The sequence below is a fragment of the Ochlerotatus camptorhynchus genome, unplaced genomic scaffold (assembly GCF_037179485.1).
Source record: "Ochlerotatus camptorhynchus isolate MF236.1 unplaced genomic scaffold, CSIRO-AGI_Acam_v1.1 ptg000144l, whole genome shotgun sequence".
NCBI lineage: Eukaryota > Metazoa > Arthropoda > Insecta > Diptera > Culicidae > Ochlerotatus > Ochlerotatus camptorhynchus.
In genome coordinates, this window is record NW_027040634.1 from 404,993 (window position 1) to 424,931 (window position 19,939).

A 19,939-nucleotide genomic window follows, 5' to 3' on the forward strand; every position below is an offset into this window, starting at 1 on the left:
TTTTACTGAGATTCAGTAAAACAATTGCCTCGATTGATATAACAAATTAGATTTTTGTTGAGATCCCAGCTAACAAACAGATGTTTTGCAAAGATATCAGCTAAAATAAATGCCGAGGTAATCGGCTGTTGAAGACTTTAGCGAGCTAGATTGAATGTTTTTTTTTTTTTATTTGTTTTCCGTCGATCCTGTTTTCCGTACTGAGTACAAATGCTACCGACGCCAAGGAGGTAGTTCCCACACCTAGACCCTACCTATCGACCCATCACAGCTCATGAACCGGGGACCAACGGCTTTACTTCCCTTCCGAAGGGCGGCGCCGACTGCGATTGAACCCAGGCCTTTTGGGGAGAGAGGCAATCACGCTTACCACTACACCACCGGCGCCGCTGTGCTAGATTAAATGTGTAGCAGGCAAAAACAAACTCTCGACATACCACCTAACTTCAGAAAAGGCATCCTACCTGCATTCGATTACAGTCGTGGAATGAGACTGTTGAATTAATAAGGCATACAAAATATGATTTTATCCTATTAATTACCACCAGGAAAATAGGTGTGCATATTGCTGAAGGTGAAAGTGACCGGGTGAGTAAATTAAAATGTCAAAAATGATTTTCTCTGAGACATCACAGCACATGCCTCAGAGAAAGCAATTTTTATGGTAGACCATACTTATGAGAACCCGAAAATAATTGTTTAAAAGAGATTAGTTTTAGAGTTTGTTGGAGCTTCGAAGCATATGTAATATGTTTCGGTAATATGTTTAGAATAGTTGACTTTCCTGATGCAAATGCACACTTGTTGGTCGATGATCGTGTGTCCGAGAAAACAAAAGGATAAAGCATATTTATTGATATTATAATATATTTGCCAACAGGTGATCTATTCAGTTGGTTCATTTTCGTTCGTTTTAGTCCTTAATACTTATGTCTTCATATGCAAGAAAGCATGATGTATATTCTCCATACCTAAATTATGTCTAATGTCCAACCATATTGTATGCCTAACATACGTATGCCTAGCATCCGTATGCCTAATATATTTATCATCTTGATCAATCACGTCAGTGTCTAATCTAATCTAATGTAACACCAACACAGCCAGTTCTTGAAAGCATCCTGGAAAATGATATATAGGGTTACGGTATGTAATGTGGGTCTAGTCCTTTCATTCGGCCTATCACGCAAATAAATAATTAATTAAGGAATATTACACAAAAAATAAGGAAAATATTGATCACTGATGATTGATAAATGTGTACCACACACAAATCAATTTATATCACAACATTTCAATACATTTTCAGCTCTCGTAAGTAATAAAACTGGTTGAGAATATCACTCTGTTCGGAGTTTTTAGCCGCCATGACTTCTAAGGTTAAGATGGGAAGGTTGCACTGACGATCATCAAATGGCCTGATTATGGCATTTATTTAATGGAATTACCTGATAATACACACTAGACGTAAAACTCACAGTTACTGTTTGAATATTTTATGTTTATTTTAATTGTTTAACAACGTTTTCACAAGTAAATCATGGACCCAACTTTAGGGACACATTTCTTTTCTATGTTCCTAACTTTGGCCCATGAAATTCATTTGACAGCATATAGCAATAAGAGTAACGTCAACAATGTGGTTTGCATTTGGATGATAAGGAACGAACAGGAAGGGAGATTTTTTCTGCCAAATCTGTATAATGAACATCACAATGTTTTGATTTAGATATTCTGCGGTCGAAAGACGATAAGCGAAATTTTTAATTTTTAATTTTTAACTTGAGTGATTTAATGTAGTTTTCGTAAAATTTTCTCTAAGAAATGTTTTGAGGAATGAAGAGTATTAAGTTAACAGTGATAGTGATAAAAAAAAATACATAAGAAAACGTTACCAAGAGCGTTTTTTTTGAGAATCAAACAGGATAGGACGAAGTTGCATCCATAAATAGACCCAATTTGGGGACAATAGACCGATATTACATACATTTCCCTGGTGAGTTTTTGTCTTAAAAAAAGTAAGTTTTTCAACTTTTTGCGGTTCCTGATAGCAAACGACATGATAAGCATATCTAAGCATACCATTTAGCAGTAGAATATCGTTTGCAGGTAAATTAATTGATGAGTTATGATTAAAAACGTAATCTATGGCTGCATATTAGACCGAGGTTAGGGACGTATACCCTATATACATCATTTTTCTTGTCTATTTGATATATGTTTCACATCGAAGATGCGTCACACATATCAAAACGGCCAAGCCTACTGTGCAGCATTTAAGGGGCAAGATGATTCAGAAAACAACGGGCCTGTTTAAATTGAAGATTTAAACACGATGCTTCAGAATCCAATAGATGGATGAAACGTGGACATCTCGTACCGTACGTTCTTATTTTGGTAATTATATGATTGGTAGGTGATGATGATGATTATCCCACCTCTTACCCCCACAAAGGTTTGAGATGGACGATTTATCTTTAAGATAATTAAATATGACAATTTAACCAGGTTTGCAAACAAAATCGAACTGGTTTCAGTTACAGATATAAATTCCGACGAGAGTTTATAGTTGCTTTCAGTGATGAAAAAGTTCGTAAAAACTCACTATGACTCACGAACTTTTCACTTGGTGAACCACAGCGATATAAATGTGGAAAAGCTCAGGCGCCCACCTCTTAGCTTGCCTTTTTGTCCACCTAAAATATTCATAAGAATTACAAAGCAATCAAGAGTTAATGAACAATCTACAAAGCATCATATTACACTAGCAACCCCGCAATTGATGCTATCATAATTTTCAGCAATGTTAGGAATGCTCACGAACCCCCAACATTTGCCAGAAAACTTACTACTAACTCAAATAACCCAAATAAGCTTCAAAATTGCATTTTTTTTTTTATCAAATGTTAAATTCAGTCCTCTATATCCGTAATACGCGCGCGAGGCTCAAATCTTTGTTGACTACTTTTTTTATTAATCTACTATTAAATCAAATATTAAAAATCCATCCTCACCATCGTGGCGAACAGAAATAGTTTTTCCAGTGCTACAATAATTATTATAAAGGTCGTTATGACAGCTATCCATATAAAATAATCCGTTAGAGATAATTTCGTCAAGATACATAATTTGTCAATTCATAAAAAAAATCACTGAATAACTGTTCAAAAGACAGCTTTAACGTGTAAAATGCAGTGTCTTTTAAATTCTGTAAGTGTTGCTGAACGTTTTATATGTCTAGGCATCGAATTGAAAACATTTATTCCTTTATAATATAAAGAATTTTATGAAGCACAAGCTTCACCGAACCCAATGTAAGGCGTCTAGCATCAAAGTTGAGGAAGTGAATCTATTACATCTCAAAATCAAACGCATTATTTTACTCTGCAAGCGCTGTAATCTCGATATTTGTGTTGTATTGGCCAGAAATAAAATGGAAGGGCCATAGTCTAGTTGAGGAGAGATGATTGATTTTTATAGCTGTATTTTACTGGCAATAGTTAAATCGTTTTTCAGTCGACATAGAATTCCATACTTCTTGGCAATTTTCTTGATGACATGTGAGAGTTGAACTTAAGTTTGTCATCAATCATCTCAATAGTCTCATCATCAAGTACAACAGAGACGTTCTCATTTACTCGATTCCGCGAAATTACCATAAATTTAATTTTACTTGTATTCAATTTCAACTGCTTATACTTCAACCATCTACTTAGAGAACGCAAATCTTCATTCAAGTGTAAAACGGTATCATCTAAATCCTTAGCTGCAGTGAATAACACAGTATCATCTGCAAAAAGATTAATGTCGCAAAATCGTAAAACACGTCACAAATCATTAATAAAGGGCGAACACGAAATTATTGCGACACCGAAAATGTCATGCCAATTTTCTTATAATGTTTAGAATCAAACCAAAATTTTAGGGTAGTTTTATACATATATTTACTTCAAAAATCAAAAGAAAAGTTAATCGATGGAGCCTTGAGTGTAAAATTGAACGCATTTTCGCTTGATGCCCTCCATCAAAGTCTTTACAGTGTCATCCGGTACCAGTTTCTCAGTTTTTTTTTCCATTTTCTTAATATGTCCTTCTCGTCTTTGACTGTCTTCTTGCTCTTCCGAAGTTCCCGCTTCATTATTGCCCAGTACTGCTCCACCGGGCGCAGCTCCGGACAGTTTGGCGGATTCATGTCCTTTGGAACAAAATGGACAGAATTGGCCTCACACCACTCCAGGACACTTTTAGAATAGTGGCATGATGCCAAATCTGGCCAAAATAGCGGAGCTTCGTCGTGCTGCTGCAAGAACGGCAAAAGGCGCTTCTCGAGGCACTCAGATTTGTAGATCTCGCCATTTACTGTGCCCTTTGTCACGAAAGGCTCACTCCTCAGTCCGCAAGAGCAGATGGCCTGCCAAATGAGATATTTGGAGGCGAACTTCGACATTTTCTTCTTCTTAAATTTGTCGTCCACATCGAACTTGCTCTTGCCGGTGAAAAACTCCAACCCCGAAATTTGCTTAAAATCGGCTTTTATATACGTTTCGTCGTCCATCACACAGCAGCCATATTTTGTCAGCATCTTCTCGTAGAGCTTCCGTGCCCGAGTTTTAGCCGTCGATTGTTGCCGCTGATCGCGGTTTGGGAAGTTCTGTACCTTGTATGTATGTAGTCCAGCTCTCTTCTTTGCATTCTGGACGTAGCTCTGCGACATGCCGATCTTTTTAGCCAAATCACGGCTTGAGACGTTGAGATTTGCTTTAATCATCCGCTTCACCTTTCCCTCCGTCTTTTTGTTCTCCGGTCCCGGTTTTCTTCCAGCTCCTTTGCCGTGGTCCAACGTCAACCGCTCCTGGAACCGCTTCAACACTCTGGAGACGGTTGAATGGTGAATGTTCAACATTTTTCCCGACTGCCGGTGCGACAGGTCAGGAAATTCCAGGTGTTTGGAAAGAATTTGTTCTCTCAACTCGCGTTGGTTCACCTCCATTTTCGTTGAATCGAAAAACACGACTTCGAGTTTGACAGCTTGTACACAATACACATCAATGAGAAAGTGTGCAAAATTTGGTTGATTTTTACCCAATAGTAAAAAAGTTATGCCCTGTTGAATGTGTCGCAATAATTTCGTGTTCGCCCTTTATACATAATAAATAAAAGGTGCCCCAATACACTTCCCTGGGCACTCTAAGGTTATACCCCACGGGACTGGAACCAGAATCATTAAAAACAGCTGCCTGACATGTGTTGATGTAGAAGTCCAAATTGTAGACGTAGCTAGACGAAGATCAACAAGAACTATTCCGGTTTATGGAAGTTGCGCGGAATGTCTTCCTTCGATTTGAGATAAACAATTGTTCGGATGTATGTAGTCGATTTTGGATGTGCATTGGCAAGCCTTTTCGTGGCCAATAGTCAGGTTGAACGCTGCGACTCAACGAATGATGGAACTAATGATGGGACACCTCGTGGAGGCTCTACTTGGCTTTGGAAAAGCTTCTCAGCGGCAAATAATAGAGACATAGAATGAGGTCTGGTTATGGCCAGATCAGCAACCTTGATCAATCACGTCAGTGTATCGTAAACTGGTAAACTCGTATTCATGAATAATATAACCAAAAAAACGTGATTTTGAACTTTGATTAGGGAAGCTTAATAAACTTAAAATATGGTGCCTTAGGAAAATTTTCTTTAAATTTAATTGTATTACTTTTGGCGCTATGCATTTTTTATCTCCCAAGAAGTGAGATAAAAAATCTGTTTTTATTTTCAAAATAACAATATAATGCTTTGGTGTTTTGAGAAAAGTTGTAGAACTTATCATTAAAAGAAAGTTTGCTGAAGACACTAACTTTCTATCTATTTTTTAAAGTAAGTTAATTCGTATTTTTCAAATATGACCCATCAAAAACAGTTTTTTTAGAATAACTTTTTTGTGTTTGTTATACATTTTTTTATGTTCTACAAAGTTGTGCAGAAACAAAAATACACAAATTTGTAGAACAAAGTAAGTATATATCTAAGAAATGCGGTAAAAATCGGTAGAACTGTTTCAAACACATCGTTGGTACTTGAGCGGTCGGCGTTCATCTCTTTTTGTCACTGGTGTGGGGGGGGGAATACCCCTCACCATTCCTCTCCAAAGGGGGAGTTTGGTAAAGAGAGATGAAAAAACCCATTTGTACCTTCCTTAAAAGTTGTCCTAGCTCGCTATCTACTATCTATATGCAATTTTCACACTGTCGTACTCTAACGGAACTATCAACTCTATACTTTCATCTCCTCCATCTATCGTATAAAAATTAACACTTTAGTCTGTTATTTGAAATTAGCATCTTCAACTATATCTATCTTTGTTTATTTCAAATAACCCATTTTCCAGTACAAACTACTCGAAGGGCGGCAAACGGTAGCAGATTGGCAACGCCTGATTCATATGCAGTACGCATAGTTAGCTTTGATCGTTTTCATCCTGTCAAATTTCCATTGTTGTCCAGCTTATCAAAATTGACATTCTAAACACAAGCTGTTTGAAAAGTGTTATTCGAAGTTGTTGCAATTGCGCCTTCTTTTTCTTAAAACCGATCATAAATGACCTAGAAAACTAACGGTAAGTACTGTCAAATTGCTGGTATTGATATTGCTACACAGCAAAAAAAAAACTGAATTATAATTGTGATGTAAACATTCATTCAAGTAAACTTATATTTTATTTCACGGTGTCACCTTGTTACACCTACAGAACAAATCAGTTACCGCCATATGTTCATGAAGTGGAGGGAAGCAGAAGGATATGCTAAGTTTTACACTGTTGTTCAATTGGTTTTGAATGTTTCAAAATTTACGTAACAAGTGTTCCAGACGTTATCAGCATATTTGAAAAATATGATTTAACTTACTTTAAAAAATAGATAGAAAGTTAGTGTCCTCAGCAAACTTTCTTGCAATGAACATTTCTGAAAACATCAAACCATTATAATATTGCCATTTGAAAAAATAGATTTTTTTTTATCTCACTTCTAGGGAGATTAATCAAAAAATACATAGCGCCAAAAGTTGGACAATCAAATTTCAAGAAACTTTCCACAAGACACCATATAGGGGAAATGTATGTAATGTCGGCCTAAATGTCCCTAATTTGGGCCCATACATAAATGCAGCAATCGACTAAATTTTCAATAGCGGCCAAAATATCCATTAATACCGTCATAATGACGCGTTCATCTAGATTAAATTGATTAATAGTAGATTTTTAGTGATGAGCCCAATCTTAGATCCATAGGCCAATATTAGAGCCATTTCCCCTACTTAAAATCAATTTTTCCTGCTCGAATCTCAAACGATCACGATTTTTTGGTTTTAGACCACTGTGTGATTGTGTCGTATGCTGATTTGAAAGCACGTTATATTCGCCACATTACTGGTAAACTTGGCTGCAAATCTGGTCTGACTAAATAGTTCCAGAATGAGTGTAAAACCCAGCATAATTTTGAAGATTCAGCTCCATTAAAACATACTTTGACGATTAGACGTCATGTGCAGGGATAGGAAACAGCACAAATCACAGCCGAGTAAACACTTGAATATGTATGTTTGCACGTCACAAATAAAGAGACGTGAAATGAGCTTGTGCTAATAAACACTGTACGCTCATGCAGATTGTGCTTATTTTAAAATTCATAACAATTTATAAAGTTTGCATGAAGTATAGTATTGTGCCATACTATAGAACTAACATCCAAAATGTTGCTTATGTTTACATTGATTTTGGACAATTCCTGTCATGTGAGCAAAGGGCACTCCTGGCTAAGAGCTTTAGTCGGAATTTAACTGAAGAAGAGTAAATAAAGCAGTTCTGACACATGAGGAAATTGTCAAGCATTTTCTGATTGAATTGCAAAATTAAATCAATTGAGTCCGCAGTACCCAGGTCCAAAGTATACTTATTACATTGTGTATTACTGTGATTACCCATATTCATCTCCTTCCTAGCTTTTGACGCTTCTTATGGGATCATTTAATTGCTCTCAACTTAGTGATCTTTGAAAATCTTCCACAATTACTAATTGAGTGCTTTCTACGCCAGTGGCAGTGATTATTCATCCCTCAACATCGATTTATGATTAAGAATACATATTGTGCCAAATTCTCTAGCCCGATTATCAACTTCAACGGTGGTCCACTGGTTCGTCGGTGTTCATCCACCTCGAATGACCATGCAAGTGCGTTGATCTACATTTTCAATACCATCTTTTGTTGTAAGATGAGCTCACCAGTTTCATCTGTGTTGTACTGTTATCAGCCTCCCCAACTGACCTAGACCCGCAAAACGCGGACTGTGATCACTTCCGAGCATCGTTCTCGTTCAAGGTATGCTTGAGTTGTTCATACTTTGGCACACAAGAATCATTCGGAAATGCTTTACAACGCATATATAGAATCCAAAATCCCAAGAACTGTTTGCTTGGGAAGTTCCTTGGTGAATTTCAATAATCAGTAGAAGCTGATTGTGGCTGTGTGACGTTGTTGTTATGAACGTCTTAAAGTTGTGTCGCATGCCCGGGCGATTAGCTGACGAGAATGTGAGTCTGCACTGTAATGTATGAATGTATTTTCCACCTCTAATCTATCCTCTAAATTTCATTGAGAAATATTGTGATGAATGATTCCACAAGTCTTTTCCATCTAAGATTTTAAAAATCTTGAACATTTAAGTTGTGTCAGTGTGGCCGTAATGGTGTAGTGCTATCGCTTGTATATTTTAATTGTTTTAAACGTGTCTGTATCCCGAATTGGGAAGAGTACAAAATAGTTGGAATGGGAATAAAATGTGCAGAAACATTCTTCAGACCAACTATTGCGTAACAGGTTGCAAAAATGTCCGGGTTTCAAAATTTCTTCCTGAATAAGAACGATTTTGATACGTGCTCTACCGACGATAACACTCAGCGCCTTTTCTCGTGTAATGTTTTACAACCGCTATAAGTGTAGCTAAACTAACCAAAATCTGCTTTAGTAAGTAAGTATGCGTTGAAAGCATCCCAGTATCAACCTTGGTAATAACGCATCACTCTGCTCTTTTTGCTATCATCTCTAATAACCTTACAAAGCATACCAAGGCCTAAACCATTTGTAGAGCCTAGGAGGAAGTCATTCGAAGATGCTAAACTAGAATGTGCTGATTATTTGTTTATTACAAATGAAACACTTAAACGGTACGAACCCTTCGGCAATCCAGATGATTCTAGCGTTCGTAAACTGATGAGCCTGAAGGCTTGTGACCAGTGTTGGGAAAATATTAATACATCAAATCTCCCCAAAGAACAAGATCGCGCTAGATTTTCGTACACAAAAATCAAGATGCAAACAACTGTGGTTGACATAGTAGCTCGGAATATCAATTTAACAAAAATTACCAGCTACAAATCTCACCAAACTTCCATGGCAGTAGTCGCTTCGAGTCTGCCATCGGCGAAGAGAAATAAGTAAGAGGTTGTATCCAATACACGACCCTAGATTTGACGGGATCGGTATCAATATTCGGCGACTGCGTTAGGGAAACCACTTTTCCCATCACGGAAAAGCCTGGTTTTCTGAATGAAATTTTTGGTTTATTCAATAGATAATAAAAAAAAACCGGAAATTGATTGAATGAATTTCTGTCTAAAATTTTCCATTTGCGAGATATTTGCGATCAATCATATAGATTCGAAATTTGTTTTTGCTTTTTTCTAGCATCTTGGAGAAAACCTTACCTTAATTCAAAGTGTTTCTGGTTAATTAACAAGGTCATGTGTTTTTCGATCGTTGCAAAAATCTTCATGTACCACTTGAATACTGTTACACATTTGACCAAAAACGTTTGATTGCTGGGTACATTATCAAATAGCTTTGGGGATGATGTGACTGACAGCAAGGCGAGCGACCGTTCAATGAAAATTAACTCTTAAACAACAATAATTTATGGTGCTCCTGAAAAGGACCGTTTTGTCGAGATGGTTGAGTAATGCTGAGCTATTAGGGTGTTCAACACGGACGAGGCTGGCGAACTGTATGTTGTATGGAACGAGGGTGTCGCGTTTGGCATGAATCCGATCAGCAGCAGTGCGCCTTTTTCCTCCTTCTTCGGTGAATCGAAGGCTCTTGAGGGCAGCTTGCTTCGAGCCTTTCGTCGTGTACTGGAGAAAAATATACAACGCCACGCGCCGAAAACTTTGCTGCTGCTTCTGCTGATGAAGACCGATCGTACGCCACAACACACGGTGATTGAAAAAGCACTGTTCGGTGAGACAGGATGGAATTCGATTTTGAAATCTGTGCTAGGGAAAGATCTTTTTGCAGCCCATCGGTATTATTTTGATCACCATTGCAACAATTGGACATTTGTGTAATTTTCAAAAGTGACCGTTTGAAAATTGATAAAGTGCTCATATTAACAGATTGGCTTGTTTAGAGTTAAAATCCATCCGCTTTTGACAGAGTTATAAGTGGCCAAAACCCGACCACTTTTCGCAACGCGGTCGATTTTGATTTTTTTAAATTGCACCCCCAATATGTTGCTGAAAGACGTAATTCTACATCAAAAGAGATAGCATTATTATACCTTCTCTTTCTAAGAAAACGAGGTGAAACCGGTGTAGTGGAAAAAATTGTTTGCGTCGATTCAACGCTCAGTTTTAATTTTACAGGTTGTGAATAGCCTTAGAAATCAATATCAATCATGATATTTTGCTCCAATACCACGCGTGACATTGAGAGCGTAAGAGAGCATGAGCATGAGCATGATTGACCGCCCACGGTTGCTACTCTGTTATTGCCAGATCAGCTGTAATTACACAGAGAACCAATAGACGATGCTTGGGACTAGCAGTCATCCTCAATGTGTAAAAACTGGTGATCTCAAACTAGGCAATACCAGCGCCGGCCGCGCCCGTACACAGGTCAAAAAAGGGATGGGTAGGAATGTGTTGACGTGACACTCGCTTTGATGGAAGCCGAGAACTCTGCACTTCCACGAGGAATCACTGGGATATTGGGTAAGAACGCTAGGTTTGCAGCAGGGCTCGTTTTGGTAAACGATAAGCTGAATTTATATCCTAATGATCCTATAAGGCGAAGGAGCTTGGGATTGAACCCACGGGTTTCTACTCAGTAAGAAAAACGTTTACCCCAAGGCAAACGAGCTCCTTTTATTATAACACACCAAGGATCGAGTTGTTATTATTACAATGTATTCACATTAACAAATAAAGCTATTAACGAATCTTGAATGTGGAAGGGCTTGAGATTAATCGCTTGATGTTCAACTCAGTAAGGAAAAATGGTCGCTCTTAGGCCACCAAGCTCCTTATATCATATTATTCAAGCTACGATCGCGTTGCTATTGCAACCATTCAAAACCGGCCCCGAAGCAGACGTTGATGACGATGTAAGTTGCACAAAACACACGATAATCAAGCGATGTAACGATAAGTCTCCTTAACATGATAGGACTTAGTATTTATTCAAACTCAAACTCGACGGCGGTGCCCTTTACACAAGAATAAGCCTCTATGACCTATGATCTTTCAAACCTGGAGACATAAAAGCTACGCGACGTTCGTTGTTTCCACTTGGTCCTTACGTAAGATGGGAACAGAATCCATAAAACTTTCACATGTTTGTACTACCGTGCCCCTTACTTCACAAACTAAACTACGACTGACGTGACGATTTTACCAGCGTACAAATGTTGCACATCTTTTAAGCTATCCCGACCGAACTCTATTGCACTTTAAAACGACTCCGTGACATTGAGAGCGTAAGAGAGCGGAAAAATATCAATTTGCTAATGATTATCCCACCACTGCTTGGGACGAACAACTGCAGCAAATTAAGGACGACGTATTCAAGCAGTTTTTCATTCCATTGACTGTTAACTGACAGTACAAATTTCACACTCAGCAGTGTCTCGAACAAAATGTGTCTCCATTGAATAAGTTGGACAGACTTGGACGAACCTATACCACCCGAATATCCATATTTGGCCTGCGTATACGTCGGTCGTGGCTGGTGTTACCGAACAGTACTGCAAAGAACCAGATCGGGTGTTGAACGCCACCTTACAATGTTCCAGTAATCAATATCGTGAGCACTGCCACTAGCACTGTCTCAACAAACAATTTGAGTTGTCTAACAGCTGAATAAACCATTATTTAGCTAAAAAAGCTCATTTTTGCCTGGATAAGCTCTTATTCAAAATTCAATGTTTGTTGGGGTACCAGGTAACCATTACCAATAGTTCACCATGACACGACAATAAAAACACAGTAAGTCGCTTACTTAACCAAATTCCCGCGAAGCCATGTGTTATAACAAATTTGAAACGAATATGCATAAATGAAGGCTTCCTTCAATTCAACTGCATCAATGACCTCATTAAAGTCACTGATGCCCCCTTGGAACGTGCCAATATAGTCAAACAACTACTATTTATTGTATATATATAAACTGACTCACACGATCAACAACTTTAATTTAAACCTTCTATTCACAAATGAAATCTGTTATAGTGTCACTTGTGTTAGCTTTACCCATCCACTATGCATTGGGCCTAAAAAATCTGGATAAACCCAGATGGAAATCATTTGGCGACGCCCAGCAAGAATGTGCCGAGTACCTTCTCATCTCTGAGGACACGATCGATCGTTACATCAGCAGTGGCTATCCAGATGAATCCAGCGTACAAACGCACATTTACTGTATTCTGATCAATCTCAATTCGTGGAATCAGACAACCCTGCAGATCAACGACTACGTTTTCAATCGATTTTTTCGTACATTGCCCGGCGATTGCATCTACAAGCAGCGTACTGAGCAGTGTTTGGCTCAGCAGAACCTCTACTCAAAGTTCAATGTAAGTATCATTAGTCGAGCATACAACTCGTTCATGTGTTACTACCAGTACTACGGAATCCTTTCCAACGAGCCTCAATGGGTACCGTTCCGAGTTAGTGAGATTCATCAAGTCCTAGTCGATAGCCTACGAATTATTCCTCATCATCGCAAACGGTTGCTGCAGTATTGCCAAGGCTTCATGCTGGTACCTCCTGAATTCCCGGACCTGATGTATGCTTTCACTGTCCGATTGGCGTTCTACAACGAGTCAACCGGTTTCGATTTGCAGAAACTTTACGCCCAGTTTGGTATGAAAGAAATTTTGACTGAGAAAACCAGCGATTGCATTGGTCGTGTGACAAACAAATACTGTGTGGAACCGGCACGTGTTGTGAACACAATGCAGACGTGCTTCTCGAGGCTATACCTATCGCTGCGAAAGATGGTCAGCTCAGCTGCCAGTTTGGTACTCGGTCATCCGGCAGAGTGTTTGATAGGGCCAAGATTCGATTTGAAAACCTACTGAACACGTGTACAGTTGGCAAAGTTTTGTTTCATACGTGCTGTCATTCTTCGTACATCAGCTCATTAAATATTAATAATAAAATCTATCTACTCATTTAAATAAAATCCGAATGCTACCTGACTGTTCGTTGTCTTTCCATGTCAGTTTCCATAACAGTAAACCTACGCTACTTCTTCTTCTTCTTCGCATTTCAAGCTTATTGATAAACAGCTTACCATCTGAAGCTGAGAATACCCAGTCCACTGGTACCACTTAAAAAAAAACCAGCATGTGAGAGGATCGAAATCAGCTCAACATTCAATAAACGGTTTTTTATATAGTTTACTAAACATTACTGCATTTGAAAAACTTCCGCAAAATGGGCACTTTCACTGCAAAGGTTCTGTCTCAGCAATCACAAGATCTTCAGAAACAAGTTCGATAAAACCTCTTCTACATCAGTTCGAAATTTGGAATTTGGAAAACAAATTTTCCAGTAAAAGACAGGTTTCGCGTGAAATGACCACTTTTTCCAATGTCAAATCTTAGGAGAATCAACACTCGACTGATTATCTTTTGATGTGTTGTTAAGTGTATACTTAACAAGATCATGAAGGCCGTGCTTGAAGACTGACTGTAGTCACGGTGGGTCGTGTTTGATGGTGGGGTTTGGTAGTTTTGATGACGAAATATGAAGGAGAAAACAAGAACGACTGTAAAGGGTGATACGGTCAAAATTTGGTCAAGGGAAAACGCGTGTAAATCGGTGAAATCGTTTATTTAAAAAATCAAATTAAATTTCTTTTTCAAGTTCAATTAGTATAAAATTCAGGAAAAATATTCAGTTAGGCTTCCGCTTTTCCAAATCCGAATTGCCGGGCCTTACGCTTGACCCCTGCCATCAGATTTTGTACAGCCACCTTGTCCACCTTCTTCGCCGCAGAAAGCCAGTTTGCCTTGAACTGCTGCTCGCCCTTAGCAGTTTTTTGGTCTTCTTTAGGTTCCGCTTGACAATAGCCCAGTATTTCTCAATTGGGCGGAGTTCTGGCGTGTTGGGAGGGTTCTTGTCCTTGGGAACCACCTGCACGTTGTTGGCGGCGTACCACTCCATGGCCTTTTTACCGTAATGGCAAGATGCCAAATCCGGCCAAAACAGTACGGAACAACCGTGTTTCTTCAGGAAAGGCAGCAGACGTTTATTCAAACACTCTTCCACGTAAATTTCTTGGTTGACAGTCCCGGAAGCTATGAAAATGCTGCTTTTCAAGCCACAGGTACAGATGGCTTGCCAAACCAGATATTTCTTTGCGAACTTTGACAGTTTCATGTGCTTGAAAACATCTGCTACCTTTCCCCTTCCTTTTGCCGTATAAAACTCCTGTCCCGGAAGCTGCTTGTAGTCGGCTTTGACGTAGGTTTCGTCGTCCATTACCACGCAGTCAAACTTCGTCAGCATCGTCGTGTACAGCCTCCGGGATCGCGCTTTGGCCGTCGTATTTTGTTTATCATCGCGATTTGGAGTCACTACCTTCTTGTAAGTCGATAGTCCGGCTCGTTTTTTGGCTCGATGCACGGTTGTAGACGATACACCCAGCTTATTTGCGGCATCTCGGAGAGAGAGGTTAGGGTTTCGCTTGAAACTACCGGCAACTCTCTTTGTCGTCTCAGTGGCTTCCGGTTTTCGATTTCCCCCCGATCCAGACTTCCTGGCTGTCGACAAACGTTCCCCAAACACTTTAATTACATTTGTAACGGTTGATTTGGCAACTTTTAGCGATTTTGCCAACTTTGCGTGCGAGTTGCTCGGATTTTCGCGATGCGCGAGCAAAATTTTGATACGCTGCTCTTCTTGCTTGGACGGCATTTTGACAACTGAAGAGTGAATTCCAAAATCAAAATAGGAGCAACATTCTACACACACACACCTTCAAAATGAGGGGTATTCAGGTTTTTTTAAATGCAAAATTGAAAGAAATACGTCAAGATGATATTGACCAAATTTTGACCGTATCACCCTTTAAATAACAATAAAGTTCGTTCGAGATAGCTTAAAAGATGTGCAATATTTGTACGCTGGTAAAATTGTCGCGTCAGTCGTAGTTTACTTAGTGCAACTTTTATGGATTATGTTCCCGTCTTACGTAAGGTCCAAATTTAAACAACGAACGTCGCGTAAAAGTAGAAATTAATGAAGGCATAAGCGCTTTTTCGTAGTTTTTTTTTGTCTCCGTGTTTGAAAGATTGTCGGTAGTAGAGGATTACTCTTGTGGACAGGGCACCACCGTGAAGTTGAGTTTGAATAAATCCCAGGTCCTATTATATTATTATTATATATTCAATTATAAATATTTATAACAGGGTCAAAACACAACTGGAAGAAGCAACGTAACATCATTTGATTTTCTCTAATGTATGTTTAACGGTTATATGCCAGTGAAATTAACCATTTTATCTTTCCTTTCTAGGATAGAAAGTTACATTACTCATTGATATATTTATTTGTATATTTGTAAATACTTATTTAATCAAATTTTGAATATGAGTGATGAGGAAGCTTATTGTGTTCGCGAGCCCTCCGTTTAGGCTGGACTCATTGATTTAAATCTTTAAGTTTATTTTCAGCTCTAAGACATTTTTAGATTAATATTATAATGATTCACTATTTTCAGCCTTCGTTCAGGAAAATACAAAAAAACATTGGAATGCATGATTACAATTGCATAAAAACTGTTAACTGTCCAAATCACCTCGATTTTTCTGACTATTGATGCATTATGAAAGTTTACCAATATTTTAAAAAGCATTCCATATTGCGTTAAGAAATTCCATGGTGCATAATAAAGTGTTTGTTTCAATTCCAATAAAATATCAGAAGTTGAAATCAGTTGAATGTACTATAATTTTCATTCCTAGAAAATAGTTGTCCTGCAGATCCTGAAGGGCCAGAATGTGTATCAAATAGGTTAACATTGTTATTTACCTTTAATTTTATTATATTATTATTATTTATTATATTACTGTAAGAGATGAATTAGCCTTAGACTAAAAATCTCTCTAATCAAGAAAAAAAAACTTTAATATTATTATAATATAATATGAATTTGGCCGGTTGCTTTTGGTGCAGCTCCACTTGGTTATTTGGCTGAGATGATTCCTTTTTATTTATTTAAACACTAACCCCTCCATATCGTACAAAGTGTTTTTATGTTACTTCATACGCGAAGTTAGCGATTTTCAGAGTTGGTTGGAAATGCTAACATGAAGCTTTAGTGTGATAATTTATTAGCTAGATAATGGTCTTAAAAAAGGGTAGGTAGATAGTTCCGTTAGAGTACGACAGTATGAAAATTAAATAGAAGTTGAAAATGAGCGAAAGGCCATTAATGCGACAGTTTTTGAAGTCAGACGCACATCTTTTTCCTAACCCGTACGATGTACGCCCCCCCCCCCCCCTCCATATCGTTCAAACATCAATTCAGCTTATCGTTTACCAAAACGAGCCCTGCTGCAAACCTAGCGTTCTTACCCAATATCCCAGTGATTCCTCGTGGAAGTGCAGAGTTTTCGGCTTCCATCAAAGCGAGTGTCACGTCAACACATTCCTACCCATTCCCTTCTTGACCTGCGTTCAGGTGCGGCTGGCGCTGGTATTGCCTAAATTGAGGATGATTGCTAGTCCCAAGCATCGTCTATTGGTTCTCTGTGTAATTACAGCTGATCTGGTCATAACAGAGTAGCAACCGTGGGCGGTAAATCATGCTCATGCTCTGTCAAATCTTAGGAGAATCAACCCTGGCTACCATTTGGGATCTATAATTTACTCAGTAAATGGTTCTTTTATGCATCAGTTTAAAATAGTTGGAAAAAAAATCGCTCAGTTAAATTCTACTTTCGGAAATTATCATTTTGCCAGTAGATCATACGAAGATAGAATTACTTGCACCAAAACCCGAGCAGGAACGAATATCTCGATACCTTAAATTGGTATGGATGAGCCTGACATAAGAGGTAAAATACCAAAAAATAATACTAACAAAATGTTCCCACAATACCATTCCAATATCATATTATGATAATGCAATACCAAAACAATACCACCCAGGTATTATTTTGGTATCTAAATATCAATTTTTGGTATTTACAAAGTATTTTCCATATATTTTTTTGGTATTATTCTTTGGTATTTTACCTCTTATGTCATGCTGGTCAATACCAAATTTTGGTATCAGATTAGAATTAGGTATTCATTAGTTATTTTCTCCTGCTCGGGAATAGACACTTTTATTAGTCTTCTTTGCAGGGCCGCTTCGCACAGTGAGGTGACTTCGTACAAAAAAAGAGAAAGAAATTTGACACTCCGGAGTCAACAAAATAAGTTAAAAATTTAGTATTGTAGGTTTGTGTTCTAAACATTTTATTAAGATTTTTTGTATAGACCTTTTTGATGTTTAATCGTCTTTCCCTATCTATCACACAGGAATAAAGGAATGGTTTGTTTTCCCGGCTTTAAGTATTGCATTTGAAATTTGTATGGAAATTAGTACGGGAAAACCAACTTGCATTTTCATTTCTAGGAACCACAATTTTGCTTGGGCCATGTAAAAGTCTAATGTCCAGTCAATAGAGGACTGAAAAAAGCACAAACAACTAATAAAAGCTCCCAGACGGCGCCGCCGTGATGTTCTGATGCATAACATCTCTGATCACGCCTTCACAGGAAGTAAAGCCGTTGGTTCCCGGTTCATGAGCTGATGGGTCGATAGGTAGGGTCCAGGTGTGGAGCTGCCTCCCTGGCGTCGGTAGCATTGGTGCTCACAACGGAAAACAAGATCGACGAAAAGCAAATTAAGAAAAAAAAAAGAACTAATAGAAGAATGACAAAAGGTACATTGGGGGATTTGTTGATTATTTGGGTATATTTGAGAGTATTTACTTATAAACTTGTTTCTCTTCCGCTGCGTCTAAATAGAAACGGGTAAGTCTGACAGCTGACATATATGAGTATTAATTGTTTTTTTTTAATATTAAATCATGAAACATCACTACTAACATTTGAAAAAAGTATAATTCGCATTAACTTGAGAACGGCTGGACTTAGGAAAAAAGTTTGTATGTGCAAATGTATCGGAAATAATGCGTAAAATCAAAATAAATTACTTTGACTATATGTTTTAGTATTACTTCTACATGAAGTCAACGATTTACATAGTTGAAGATGCTAATTTCAAATAACAGACTGTAGTGGTAATTTTTATACGATAGATGGAGTAGATGAAAGTATAGAGTTGATAGTTCCGTTAGAGTACGGCAGTGTGAAGATTGCATATAGATATTAGAATAGCGAGCTAGGACAACTTTTAAGGAAGGTACAAATCGGTTTTTTCATCTCATTTTACCAAACTCCCCCTTTGAAGAGGGATGGTGAGGAGTGTCCCCCCCCCCACCACCACTACAAAATAAATTATTATTTTACTAAAAAATATGCAATTTCATAAACTTGAAAAATTAACAAAACATTTAAGAGATTATAGATTTTTTAAGCAATTTACCAGCCCACACTCTTCACTTAAGTTAAGAAAATATTTTCAGTTTTCTTGATAAAAAAATTATAACGAATGAAGGGGGGTTATTTTGAGATAATCAACGTTTTACGTTTTTAATATTAATATACTACGTTTTTTCTTTCAGTTTTTTTTTCCTCAAAGTTAATTTCACTACGTACAACTTCTTTCCAGATGTCATTTTGATCACATCAATAGTTTTCATGTTATGATTTTTTGAAAAAAAAATTATCACTTTTTAATACGCCCTTTTCAGAAGTTACTGTGAAAAAAATAATATTTAAATGAAAATTGCAACCATTGGTAGCAGTGAACATGTGAGCAATGTTTCATTCAAATCGGAAGGGTGGAGACAAAATTGAATTTTTATTTAGCGTTTTGGGCTGGACATGCACTATATTTAAAATAGTGATAATCTAAAATTTTCATAGTATGTGCTAAAACCTTGAAAAGATAACTCGGTCCAGGGTTACTTCCGCTCACTTCGCTATAAAAAATGTTTTTTTCAGAATTATGGAATCATTGGATGTAATTATGAAAGTTTGTACTTGTCAGAAGCGAGAAGAGATTGGAAGGTATGTATTTGACACATACCTGTCAATTTCGCTTTCAGTGCGTCACAATCAGCGAATTTATGACTCGTGAGCGTTCACTCAGAGTGAGCGCTCACGAATCGTAAAATCGCTGATTGTGACGCACTGAAAGCAATAATGACAGGTTTTTTGTGTCAAACACCTAGTTTACAACCTTATCTTGTGACTTACAACTACTAACTATCATTATAATATCTAATGATTTCATAATTCTGAAAAACAATATTTTATAGCAAGTGAGTAGAAGCAAGCCTGACTCGGTCTCCCTTTTCTGTGGTAAAAATAAAAGTTTTAATTTTTTTAATACTGAAGTTTTTTAAAAGGCACCCATCGCTGTGTCTTGGCTATCCTTCGACATTGAAGTGATTTCTTCTACTAGTAATGGGATATCCACCATTACAACT

General features: G+C 37.8%; 1 protein-coding gene across 1 annotated transcript; it reads left to right on the forward strand.

Annotated features, from left to right (window-relative positions):
• The first annotated feature begins 12,535 nt into the window (after window positions 1–12,535).
• LOC135700921 (uncharacterized) lies at window positions 12,536–13,402 on the forward strand. Its single transcript, XM_065221592.1, has one exon. The coding sequence runs from the start codon at window positions 12,536–12,538 to the stop codon at window positions 13,400–13,402; it is 867 nt and encodes a 288-aa protein (XP_065077664.1).
• Window positions 13,403–19,939: the final 6,537 nt, after the last annotated feature.

Coding starts and splice junctions, on each gene's coding strand:
- LOC135700921 (XM_065221592.1), top strand. CDS start 12,536: ATGAAATCTGTTATAGTGTCACTTGTGTTAGCTTTACCCATCCACTAT.